The sequence below is a fragment of the Mesoplodon bidens genome (genome assembly GCF_964165515.1).
Source record: "Mesoplodon bidens genome assembly, chromosome: 1".
Classification (NCBI taxonomy): domain Eukaryota; kingdom Metazoa; phylum Chordata; class Mammalia; order Artiodactyla; family Ziphiidae; genus Mesoplodon; species Mesoplodon bidens.
The window spans coordinates 110353111-110365890 of record NC_138176.1 but is presented as its reverse complement, the minus strand read 5'-3'; the positions used below and the strand labels follow the sequence as shown (position 1 = coordinate 110365890).

Here is a 12780-nt window from a genome sequence, read left to right as displayed (position 1 = left end):
TAGTTCTTGAATTTTTAGATTCTTGTCTTTCATCAAATTTAGGAAGTGTGCAGCCATTATCTTTTCAAATATTCTTCTGCTCTTTTCTCTCTTCTTCTTCTGGGACTCCCATAGGTATATGTTGCTCTGCTTGATGATGTCCCAGAGGTCTCTTGGGCTACCTTCAATTTTTTTCATTCTTTCTTCTTTCCACTCCTCAGACTTAAAAATTTCAATTGCTGTATCTTCAAGTTTGCTGATTCATTCTTCTGCCTGGTCAACTCTTCTGTTGAACCTATCTAGTGAATATCCATTTTATCATACTCTTCCGCTCCAGAATTTATTTCATTCCTTGTTGTAATATCTATCTCTTTACTGATATCCTCATTTTGTTTGTACATCATTTTTCTGATTTCCTTTAGTTCTATGTCCATGTTTCCTTTAGCTCTTTGGACATCATTACGATAACTGCTTTAAATTTTTAGCTAATAAATCCAATGCATGGGCTTCCTCAGGAATGGTTTCTGTCCATTTATTTTATCTCTTTCAATGGGCCATGTATTCCTATTTCTTTGTATGCCTTTTGAAATTTTGTTGAAAATTAGACATTTAAATATTTGGTAACATATTAAATAATGTGGTAACTCTAGAAATTAGCTTCTCCTCCTTCCCCATGGTTTTCTGGGTTTGCAGGGCTTTTTTATGGTTGAAAGCTGTAGTAGTCCATCTGTTTAGGTACTTTTTCAAATTATTTTTGCCTCTTCCAACTTCCAGCAGCAGCCAGCATTCCTTGGCTTGTGGTCACATCACCTCCTCATCTTCTGTTTGTCTAATCTCCCTCTGCCTCACTCTCATTAGGACACATGTTATGGCATTTAAGGCCCACCCAAATAATCCAGGATAATCTCCTCATCTCAAGATCCTTAACTTAATCATATCTGCAAAAACCCTTTTCCAAATAAGGTAATATCTACAAATTCCAGGGACTAATATGTGGCTGTCTTTTAGAGGGGTCCATGTTTCAGCCTACCACATGAAGCAACAGATAAGTGAAACAAGTGGTTTGAGAGAATAAGTCAAACAACAGAGAGAAAAGTGAGGGTCCTAACACCCTTGATCCCGTGACCCCAGTCACCCCATCCTCTTTTCTTCTGGCACTAGTTTAAATTGGATCTCTTCCTCTTGAAAGCAGAGGTCCTCATGCAAAACAAAAAACAAAAACAAAAAAAAAACCCGATTCTAATGTTAACCTAACTTTCACATATTTATATACATATCGTTTATCCCAACTAAGCTAACATTCCTTGAGGGGAGGTCATCTCTTACACACGTGTTGGTTCACCACAGCCTGGAAAACCTGGCAAATATTCAGTAAATAGTTGTTCATGTGAAAGAGTGATGTACATGATGTACTGGCTTAAGAGCCAGGCTCTGCTCTTAACTTGCTGTGGAGTTTTGGACAAAACAAGATGCCAGTAACAGCCAGGCTCCTTTGTGCGCAGGGAAAGGAATAGTCAACCCACTTACTCAAGTCACAGAATTTCCCCTTTTTTTAAACTTTTCTATCAAATGTCTACATATGACCACAGAGTGTTCAAACCAAAGTATTCAAACGTTTGTAGAAATACCTGTATGTGTTTAGTATTTAACTCTGCCCTAAGCCCATTAGGCCTCTCATTATGGGCTTAATTGTGTGCTCCCAAAATTTATATTTTGAAATCCTAACCTCCAAGACCTCAAAATGTGGCTGTATTTAGAGACAGGGTCTTACATAAAATGAAGTCATTAGGGTGGGCCTTAATCTAATATGACTGGTGTCCTTATAAGAGGAAGAGATTAGGACAGAGACACATACAAAGGGAAGACCATGTGAGGACACAGGAGACGGCCATCTACACACCAAGGAGAGAGGCCTCAGAAGGAACCACCCCTGCCCACACCTTGATCTTGGACTTCCAGCCTCTAGAACTGTGAGAGGTAAACGTCTGTTGTTTAAGCCACCCAGTCTTGTGGTGCTTTGTTATGGCAGCCCAAGTAACTAGCACATTCCTCCTGCTAAAGGAAAGTCAACTATTTGTACTGAAAACAGAGTTTGGACCTGAAATCATTGTAGTGGGAAGATTCAGTCCCGTTTAGGCTTTTGCCCCAATCACAGACACATCCCTTCCAGATGTGTCGGCTACCTCACAGTTGGCAGACAGAAGGGAAATGCTCCTTGAAAACAGCTGAAGTTTCAATTTCACTTGAAAAAGTGAAATTGTTGACATTTGTACAGTCCTGAATGCCCTTACAGGAGTGGTGATCACTGTACCCCAGTGAGCTGGCCCCAGATAATCTAAGTCACTGCCTTGTCCTGTAGGGCCACCTGTAGAGCAGCTGAGTTCCTTGGACCCAGATGGAGCATTCCCGCAGGTGAGCCTGTTGTCCTGGGATCCCAGCCAGCCTGTCAGCCACTCTAGGAGAGAGGCAGGAACACAGAAAACCTGTGGGAGCAGCTTCAGCACAGGAGGAACTTCCTGCCTGCCCTCCTGCTGCATCAACCAGACTCTCCAGCTTGAGAGATTGGTGGCACCTGCAGAGCCTCAGACACGTACACAGAGAGAGAGGAAGATGTGTCCACTACCAGCACAACCACCTACTAACACCAGTTTAAAAAGTGCTGCAGTTCAGGGCTTCCCTGGTGGCGCAGTGGTTGACAGTCCGCCTGCTGATGCAGGGGACCCGGGTTCGTGCCCCGGTCTGGGAAGATCCCACATGCCACGGAGCGGCTGGGCTCGTGAGCCATGGCCGCTGAGCCTGCGCATCCAGAGTCTGTGCTCCACAACGGAAGAGGCCACAACAGTGAGAGCCCTGCGTACCGCAAAAAAAAAAAAAGTGCTGCAGTTCAGCCTGCAAGAAAGTGTGTCCAAGTTCCAACTAATTAGACAGAGGAGGTGGAAAAAGAGATTTTTTTTGTCTTGGTGTTTGGTATTCAGCAGCACATCTAACCTTGGAGCTGTCAGGTTTCATCATGAATAATGACCGTGAACACACCCCACGTGATCCTCACAAGGCAGACCAATTTCCTCACAACTGGGGAAGCAAAGCAGAGGCCACCTAGAGACCTGTGATGTGGTCATGAAGAGGGACATCCGCTCCCCTGTGCTTCTACCCCCAGAGCACCAGGAGGTCTAACATCCCACACTTAACACCAACACAGAAAGAGCTGGGTGTGCACCCAGCTGGAACACGAGGAAGAAATGGCATCACGCTGAAATCATGCCTTAATCTGCTGCAAATGAAAGGGATAGATATCATATGTAGATAAACCCTCTGGGTCTGTGCACAAAGCTCCAATCCCAAGTAGGTGTTACGTGACTGACTGCACCCTTAGCACGCATGAAAAATGCCAGCACACAAACCTGCACACACAAACAGTGATGCTAAAAGCCACCATTGGCTGAGATCTCTGCCCTTAGCTCACAGCATCAGAAATTCTCCTATAAAGAGGAAAAGACCCTAAGACAATGTAATCAAGGGACGTAAATGGCATATTGGACATATTCTCATTCTGCAGCATTTGTTTTTACGTTTCGCCTGTCTCCCAATTTTTAATTTTTACCTAAAATAGGAGGCAGACACACAAGCTTTCATTCTTGTGAGAATGATGCTAAAGATCAACACTGAATTAATACAAGTGCTCATCTCCTAATAACCTAATGGTTTTAGAAAAAATCATGGACCGTTTTCCTGATGCATCCCCAGCGTGGAGCCCTCATCCGTCCCTTCCCCAGTGGTCATATAAATAAGAGTTTCCAGAATCCAAAACCTTCCTAGCTAGGTTTTATCCCCACAGCTCCTACAAAGCTGTTTTCCACGTTAGGATGCAAGATGCTTTAGACCCAGCAAGGCCGGAGGCAAAGCAGAAGGATGGCCGGAGCACACGCTGGTCCTCTCTGAGCAGCTCCCGTGGCCTTGCCTGACAAAGAGGGTGGTGACACCTCCTCCCGGGAACTGGCCAAGATCTCAGTTGATGGTGACTTGGATGGTTCTCGTGCTGGCATTTTTCACAAGTGATAAGGGTGCAATCAGTTGAGTAACACCTACTTGAGATTTGAGCTTCTGTTTGTGTGTTTAATGGAAGTCTCATCATCCCACGACAAGGGAAGACACTGCAAGCACCCCTAAGAGCAACGGAGGGTGAGCCCTGTGGATAACGTGCCAGAAGGATGATGTTTCCAGACCCTGGGAGGTGGGGAGAGGAGGGAACGGTGTGGGCAGGAGGCTGCGGACAGATGCTGCACCCACATTCACATCGGAGTTCAGGGCAGCTCCTTTCAAGTCAGAACACAAAAAACAGTACAGGCTGCCGAGAGTCACATTTCTGTTCTGGGGACCCCAGCATGGTACCCACCTCCCACTGACTCTGCTGTCCTGCAGGTATAAAAATGACCAGATTCCACTCAAGCTTGTTTTCTGCTTCCTAGGCTCGGATGAATTGTGGTGAAAAGGAATCCGTGGGTTTTCGCTGTGCTCAGTCACGTCTGAGTTCTGAGACGAGAAGGCATTAAACTTCAGGAAGCCACGGGAGGACATTCAGAGTGGGGTCCCCATGAAAGAAAGGGGTGTTGGCTTGGATAATCTGCACACTCACCAAAGAGCCACTGTGGATAGAGAAATCTTGCTAAAGAAAGAATTCAGAAAAAAAAAAAGAATAGGATGGCAACTTAGACAAGAACCAGCCACTTTCTGTTGTTTTGTTTGTTTGTTTTTTGTTTTTTTGCGGTACGCGGGCCTCTCACCGTTGTGGCCTCTCCCGTTGCGGAGCACAGGCTCCGGACGCACAGGCTCAGCGGCCATGGCTCACGGGCCCAGCCGCTCCGCGGCATGTGGGATCTTCCTGGACTGGGGCACGAACCCGTGCCCCTTGCATCGGCAGGCAGACTCTCAACCACTGTGCCACCAGGGAAGCCCGAACCAGCCACTTTCTAGCACAGTTTCATGCTTGGCCTCTGCTGTGATCATTTTTCTCTCAATGCCTCACATTTTTATTGTGCTAGAATTTTGTCACAATCACTATTGTCTGAGACAAGGAGAGAGAAGGGAAGTCAGTGCTGGCCATTCTTCACTCTAAGAAGGAAAGTCTAGACAAGCAGGAAGGCCAGCTCTGCGACGCGGCACAGTGATACGAGTCACTTAAGTGCGGCACTCACCTACGCACGACCTCGCCTCGTGCGCTTGGGAAGCGGACATGGTCACTGGGGGACACGGGAGTCCAGGGGGAGTGAGAGGCCACAGATCCACGCAGGAACAACTAGGATTCGTGGTCCATCACAGACTTAGAGAATGAACTTATGGTTACCAGCGGGGAAGGGTGGAGGGAAGGGATAGTTTAGGGAGTTTGGGATTGACATATACATACTGTTATATTTATTCAATAAAATGGATAACCAACAAGGACCTACTGTATAGCAGAGGGAACTCTGCTCAATGTTATGTGGCAGCCTGGATGGGAGGGCAGTTTGGGGGAGACTAGATACACGTTTGTGTATGGCTGAGTCACTTTGCTGTGCACCTGAGACTATCACAAGATTGTTAATCGGCTATACTCCAACATAAAATTAAAAGTTTTAAAAAAAAGATTAAAAAAAAATTTTAAGGTGAAAGAAAGGAAGGAAGGGAGGGAGGGAGGGAGGGAAAGAAAGAAAGAAAATCATGGTCCACGCTCTCCTTTTCTCCCTCCCAGCACATCACAGACCCTGGTCACTCCTCCCCCATCTCCGGACGGCAGTGTCTCCCACTGTGGGACTCTGAGGTCTCATCCTTGCCCCCCAGTGGACATGGGAAAAGCAGTAATGCGCTGAAACCGATGAGCATTTTGAGCCTCTAGGAGAAAGACCCTAAGCACATACCAAAGAGCAACATTCTTTTTCTCCCAAGCTCTCCCAGCTTTATGCAAGAATATAGGGAAATATTCATCTTCCTTCCCTAGTGAGGGAGAGATGTAATTAGAGGCCTGAGAAGGTTTCCCCACAAGGCATCAGCGGGTAACTCTGCCAGCCCTTTAATGAGATAAAACATGGAACTTTCTATTCTGGGCTTATGGCTCCTTGCTCTGGAACACAAAGTCATTTTAATGAGTGAATCTAGAAAGAAAGAGAGAAAAGCAAAAAAAAACAAGGGGATAAGGTCACCCTCTAGATGCTACTGGCTAACCTCGTGGACCGGCAGACGCCGTCCCCAGAGACAGAGCACAGCTGCACAGCTGCTCCTAACAGAAGAAGGGAGCCCACACGAAGACTAAATGCTGAGTGGCAAGAAAGTCTCAGCAACTCTGAAAATGTTTATTAGTAACCCTGCATAAACTAGAGGAGAAAGGAAATTGTATTCAAATCCTATCTCAACAAATCTCATGACAACAAGCTCTCCACCTCAACGCTGCCCAAACTTCCCTAATGCCATAGCAATCAGTTTATGGGAATTTATTGATCACCTACTATGTGCTAGTCCATGTCCATGCACTGGGCCCTGCAGTGATCCGTTTCAGACAATAGCCAGTTTCAAATCTCTTTTCAAGGCAAGCAGACTTTGGGATGGTGGCTTATAGCAGTGGTGGCTCTTCCAGCTCTTGGCCCTTCTGTAAAATGCCCTTCCAGCATATCCTACTCACCCCTTAGGGCCTAGATACATTGCCACCTCCACCAGGAGGGACACGGCCCATGGACTGAACCCCACCTGCCGGACTCAGCTGGCCACTGTACCACAGGCCTGATTCTCCATGTAGGAAAGTCCTACACCAGCGTTTGCCCAAATGTCAACATGCACCCCAATCACCTGGAAGGCTTGGTAAAGCACAGAGTGCTGGGCCTACCCCAAAACTTTTCCTTCGGTACACAGTGACATACAAACAAGGAAAAAAGATAGAAACACTGGATACAGGTGCCTTTATCCTTTTAGCTTCCCTGTGAGGTGTGTCCCGTTCAACCTCGTCCCCTGAGGTGTTTCAGGGACATTTGGAGAAAAGACTAAAGAAGTGAGGCCTTCATTTAATGAAGCCCATCGAGAGAACCACGTCCAGAATGTCCGAGTTTTCCTTGATCAGAAAAAGAGGGCGTGGTTTTCCACCTGTGTCAGAAGCTTTGTGTGTTACAGAGAGAGCCGCGTTGTTAAAGGAACCAAGACTCAGCCCGTGGAAGAGAAAATAAACGTGTGCCACAGCTGGGAGCCTCAAAACCGAGGTGTAATTGTCTTCCGGAGACAGAAGCCCCCCGGGGCACCCTGGTTCAGGAACAGCTCATCTGCTCTTGGTCTACAGCTGGGCGGGGGGAACGGGCTACTTCCCCAAGCCTCGGACCTGCTTCCTCTCCCACACCCCTCATCCTCCATCTGGCCTCATTCTGAAATCGAAACGGCCTGTCAAAGAGAAGTGGCAGAGTTTACAGAGTTCCGCCTCCATCCCCAAATTCCTCTCCTTCCTCCCACCCCCTATCACTCTCTAAGCCCCACCCCAAAGGTGTATGAGGACTCCAGACAGCATCAGCTCTGGATGTCTCCTAGAATAGGATTTGCACCCTCCTTGTGGAGGTTGCTCACCCCATTCCTGTAGCGCCCCATTTCCTAATGGTCTGTGATGAATCCCCTGGGAAACCAGAATATGGGCCCATGAGGTTGAAGACCAAACCTCAAGGCTACCCAGCTTCCTGGGGATCCTTAGATCTACATTATTTCCAGACCAAACGTCGGTGTGCTAAGCTTGGTTACCACCAGCAGTCTACCTCAAGTTCATGAGTGGCTGGGGGAAGCTGGAAGTCCTTTTAGGCCCTCTCTTTTCCCCTGACCCAGCAGAAATGGGGGTGAGATATTGCAGTCGGCACCTGCGTCCTTAAAATCCTTCCCAAGCCAACCATACCTGCGACCTTCCCTTGCACATACTCCACCCTGTGTCCACTCGGCTGCCATGACTGCCCTCGTCTGCTATAACCCAACTCCTATTTGGGTGCCTCATTCTGTTTTTTCGGGCTTCTGACCAACTCTTCCGTCGTCATGTTATGACTTCTCCTTTCCAGCTTGGCTACTTCAGGCCATCTACATGGGAATTTGGATACATTCGTGCCCACTGGCACAGCCTGGCATCATCTCTTGAGCTCATCCCATCTCCTACACCTGGTCCCCGAGAGCATGAAGTCAGAAAGCTCCATGAAGGCTCATACTCACAGGCATCCCAAGGTCAGATACTGTGTCCACCTTACTCTCCTATTCCTTCCACAGTGCCGAGCACACCGTAGGTGTTCAACAAACATTTTCCAATTCGTGAATAACGTTTAGATATATCACACCTTAGGTAGATAGGTGATGAGTTAATATAACTTATATTGTGCCAGTACTCAGAGTGTTTCTGGACAATCAATAAAGTTATACTTATGACCCAAAGGATTATTGCTCATCAAGGGCTTTGAAATCCACAAAATAACAGTGCTGTAAAATAGTCAATTGTTACTGAGTGGAGGTGATCAAAGGACCAGATTACGTGATTCATTTGGGGTGTGGAGGATAGGGGTAAGTAAGAAGGGAAAGAGAAATTGGACATTATGGGTAAAAGGAAGAAAGAAGCAATAAGCAAAGTAAAACTCACCCTTGTCATAATCATCTTCCTCAACCGCTTTTTCTTGAAGTTTCTGAAGTTTTAATCCTAAGGATTTTACCTATGTTGGTTTGAAGGGGAAAAAAGGAAAACCAAATTACAATCACATTCACACAAACTTATTTTGCTAAAGCTAAGAACACTTAGAAACTATTTCGAAGCTGAACCACTTTATTCTCCTTTAAAAAAAGAACCACAAATGTACGTTTTTTCGATGCCAGATGCATTTGTTTCTCCAAAAAAACGTTATACGGAGAAAAGTGTAATTTGAGCATAAAATCCACGAAAAGAGTTAGAATGTTATTTTAAACAAAAACATCACGCTGTACCCTTACCTGTGTGAAAAATGCATAATAAAAAGGAATACAAATTTCCTGACCTGACCAAAGGGTTCCTGTTCAAAACACCACATTAAAATTATGGAAGTAAACACACCAACGTTAGAAGAGAAACCAAGAGAAGAAAAGCATGAACTTCAACTTGACAGGCTGTCCTGAGGGCTAGGCAAGAATGAAAAGAAGGACTTTACCAAAGACGTCCTACGGTTCACACCCCTTCCCTTACAGAAAAGGGCACTGTCTTGCTTAACACACCTGTGGACTCAACGATCCCATCACTTGTCTGCGAATCACCAACGTGTGTTCATTTGTAATTATTTCTCTTCTCAACAGGAGGCCCCGGGATTTTCTGCAGGGAGATTTTTAGCCTATGGGTGAGTGGATGTAAGCTTGCTCCCTGAAAACCTGCTTCCTCCCATCCTTTGCCAGCTCACACCTACCTCTCCTTCCACACCTGGCTCAGGTGTCACCCCCGCCAGTCCATGTTAAAAGTCCTTCCTGTCTCTGGCCATCATCACCTGTACTTGTACTTATTCACAAGATCCGAGCCATTTCACAAATATTGACTATAAGTGTCAGGCAGTGTTTGAGGGGTTGCAGATAACAGCACGAAATTCTTAGCCCTCTAGCCTTACAATTTCGTGTAAGAAGGCAAAAAGTAAACATAATAAGTAAGTTTTATGGAGCCTTAGAAATGGATTAGCATCATGAAAGAAGGAAAAAGTAGAACCACGTCAAGGGGGATCAGGAATGCTGGCAGACTATGGGGTTGCAAATCTCATTGAGAAGGTGCCATCTGAGCAAAGATGCATATACGTGGTTAGGGAGTGACCCGTGAGGCTCTCCGCGAGAAACACATTCCACGAGAGAGAAGAGCTGACACAAAGGCTCCAGGCAGCAGTGCTCTGGGCTCAGCAAAGTAGAGCAGGAGGACACCGGGCCTGGAGAGGCTTGGTTAAAGGGGAAATTGTAGGAGATGAGGTCAGAGGGGTAATGAGGAATGTGGGACAAAGAAACATGACGTTTAAACATTTAAAAGTTCTGATTTCGGGGCTTCCCTGGTGGCGCAGTGGTTAAGAATCCGCCTGTCAATGCAGGGGACACGGGTTCGAGCCCTGGTCCAGGAAGATCCCACATGCCGCGGAGCAACTAAGCTCGTGCGCCACAACTACGGAGCCTGCGCTCTAGAGCCCGCGAGCCACAACTACTGAGCCCACGGGCCACAACTACTGAAGCCCACACGCCTAGAGCCTGTGCTCCGCAACAAGAGAAGCCACTGCAATGAGAAGCCCACACACCGCAACCAAGAGTAGCCCCTGCTCGCTGCAACTAGAGAAAGTCCGCGCACAGCAACGAAGACCCAATGCAGCCTAAATAAATAAATAAATATATATATATATATATATATAAATAAATAAAAGTTCTGATTTCACTCTGAGGGGCATAGGAGCTGCTGGGGGGCTTTGAGCGAAAGAGTTCATGATGGGCTATATGTTTGAACGGTTTCCTCCTGACTGCCAAGGGCAAGGGCAGAAGTCGGGTGGCCAGGGAGGAGGTCCTGGATATAACCCAGGAAGGAGGTGACGGTAGCTTGGATTCTAGCGGGAGCGGTGAAGTGATGAGAAGTGATCCAATCGTGGATACGCTCAGAAGACAGCTGGTGGGAGACAGGCCCAACAGGATTCGCTACGAGATCTCATGTGTGGGGTGAGAAAGAACAGGATGCTGTCTGGTTTGGGGTCTGAGCCACTGAAGGATGGAGTTACAAGAAGTTGTCTTAGTACTTATCACACCAGGTGACAGCTCTTGTTGTGTTTTGTTTTGTTGCGTTGTGGGGTTTTTTTAACATTTATTTATTTACTTGGCTGAGCCGGGTCTTGGTTGTGGCACGCGGGATCTTCGTGGCTGCGTGTGGGCTCTTTAGCATACGGGACCTTTTAGTTGTGTCTGTGCACTCCATCCAACCTTGAGCATCTGGAGGGCAAAAACTACTTTGCATCCATGTAGGAAATGGCAGCGGTCACCCTTACCTGGTTCTCCGCTGACCTGGGCTCCCGGAAGGATTACACTTCCTCCCCTCCCAGTTCCTGCTTAACGGGGTGTGAATGGAAGGGACCCAGGTGGCTCGTGCACTGCAGCACGGAACCGCTCCTGTGGATCCCTCAGCCTTCTCCTCGTCTCAGGGACTGAGGGGCCTGTGGCTCAGGGGCGGAGCAGAGCCCCCAGCCACCCTGCGGAACATGACGTGTAGGCAAGAAGCACAGCTGTGTCACGTGAAGCCTCTCGTATTGCAATGCTGCCTGTTACTAACCTACTCCAACTAATACAGCCTCCAAAGCCAGGCACAAAGTATTGTACGATGAGTAGTAGGCAAACGCTTCCCGGAAGAATGAAAGAATGAGTAAATAAATATGTTTATCCTTGAGTTGGTCCATGGGACAGGTACCGATTGTGCCAGTCACTTAGTCTCATATATTAGGGATGGAGGACAGGTTCAATTGCCATGTAAAGTTATAGCATCACCACCACCACATCCAAATGATGGGGTTATTCAACCCTAGAGTTGACGCAGAAGAAATACAGGAAAGAAGGTCAAAGAAAGATTGACAACCAGTGCCCACCTCACCTAACCCCCTCACCCAGCTATCCCGGTAGGACCCTGAATTGATGCCCTGGGATGCGCGTGAATGTCCATCTTGGCTGGAAGCACAGCCACTGATGTGTGTGTCTTATCCAGCGACACAGCCCAGGTGAGGCAGGCACTTTCTCTCCGTTTCTTCCAGCTCCACAACCTCAGGTGGGACCCAGCACGCAGGGCCCTCCCCACTTCCCTCCTCTGCACCCCAGTGAGCACTTCCTTTCATCGTGATTTTCTCAGCCCCACCCAACTCCTGGCAATGTCCCTGGGTGGCTATTCCTAAACAGTGTAAAATGTAGTCGATTCTCAGGTGTGATCATTATGTTCTATAGAATCGCTGGGAATGCTCAGTTAGCAAATACTGAACCACAGCTTCCAGGGGAAATACTGGGTTAGGTCACAATATTTTGCCAACTGATCAACACATAATCTTGTTTCATGTGTGGTTCGGTTTAAAGATGCCGTATTTGATATTTATTTCCGCCTCATTAACATTGAGCTCACGGCCAACAGCACAACGACTCACACCTGAACGAGGCTCACCTAACACACGCATTTTCGCCACTACACACATCGCAGCCTTCTTGAGCTCAGGAGCACCAGACAGCACTGCCAGCCCTGTGCTCGGGGGCCAGCTTAAACAGTGACATCACCAACAAAAAGAAAACAAAACATGTGAAAAGCATGGCACTACAAATAAAAATTTAAAAAAAAACAACTGGGCTTCCCTGGTGGCGCAGTGGTTGAGAGACCGCCTGCCGATGCAGGGGACGCGGGTTTGTGCCCCGGTCCGGGAAGATCCCACATGCCGCAGAGCAGCTGGGCCCGTGAGCCATGGCTGCTGAGCCTGCGCGTCCGGAGCCTGTGCTCTGCAACGGGAGAGGCCACAGCAGTGAGAGGCCCGCGTACCGCAAAAAAACAAAACAAAACAAAACAAAAAACCTGAATCACTTTGCTGCTCACCTGAAACTAACACAACATTGTAAATCAACTAGACTCCAATAAAAACAAATAAATTTTTTTTAAAAACTTTATACCAAATTTGAAAAAAAAAAAAAAGGCCACCAGAGAAAAGGGAACCCAACTGCACTGTTGGTGGGAATGTAAACTGATACAACCACCATGGAGAACAGTATAGAGGTTCCTTAAAAAACTAAAAATAGAACTACCATACGACCCAGCAATCCCACTACTGGGCATATACC

The 12780-nt window shown here is 47.1% G+C and overlaps 1 protein-coding gene across 3 annotated transcripts in view; it reads right to left on the bottom strand.

Moving 5' to 3' along the window:
• The window catches only part of DISC1 (DISC1 scaffold protein), a 361524-nt gene that overhangs the window by 289650 nt on the left and 59094 nt on the right, over positions 1–12780 (bottom strand). For all 3 annotated transcript variants that reach the window (XM_081223881.1, XM_081223879.1, XM_081223880.1), the window contains exon 3: positions 8591–8660. In XM_081223881.1, the coding sequence (XP_081080007.1) occupies positions 8591–8660 (70 nt within the window). The remainder of the gene's footprint in view (positions 1–8590; positions 8661–12780) is intronic.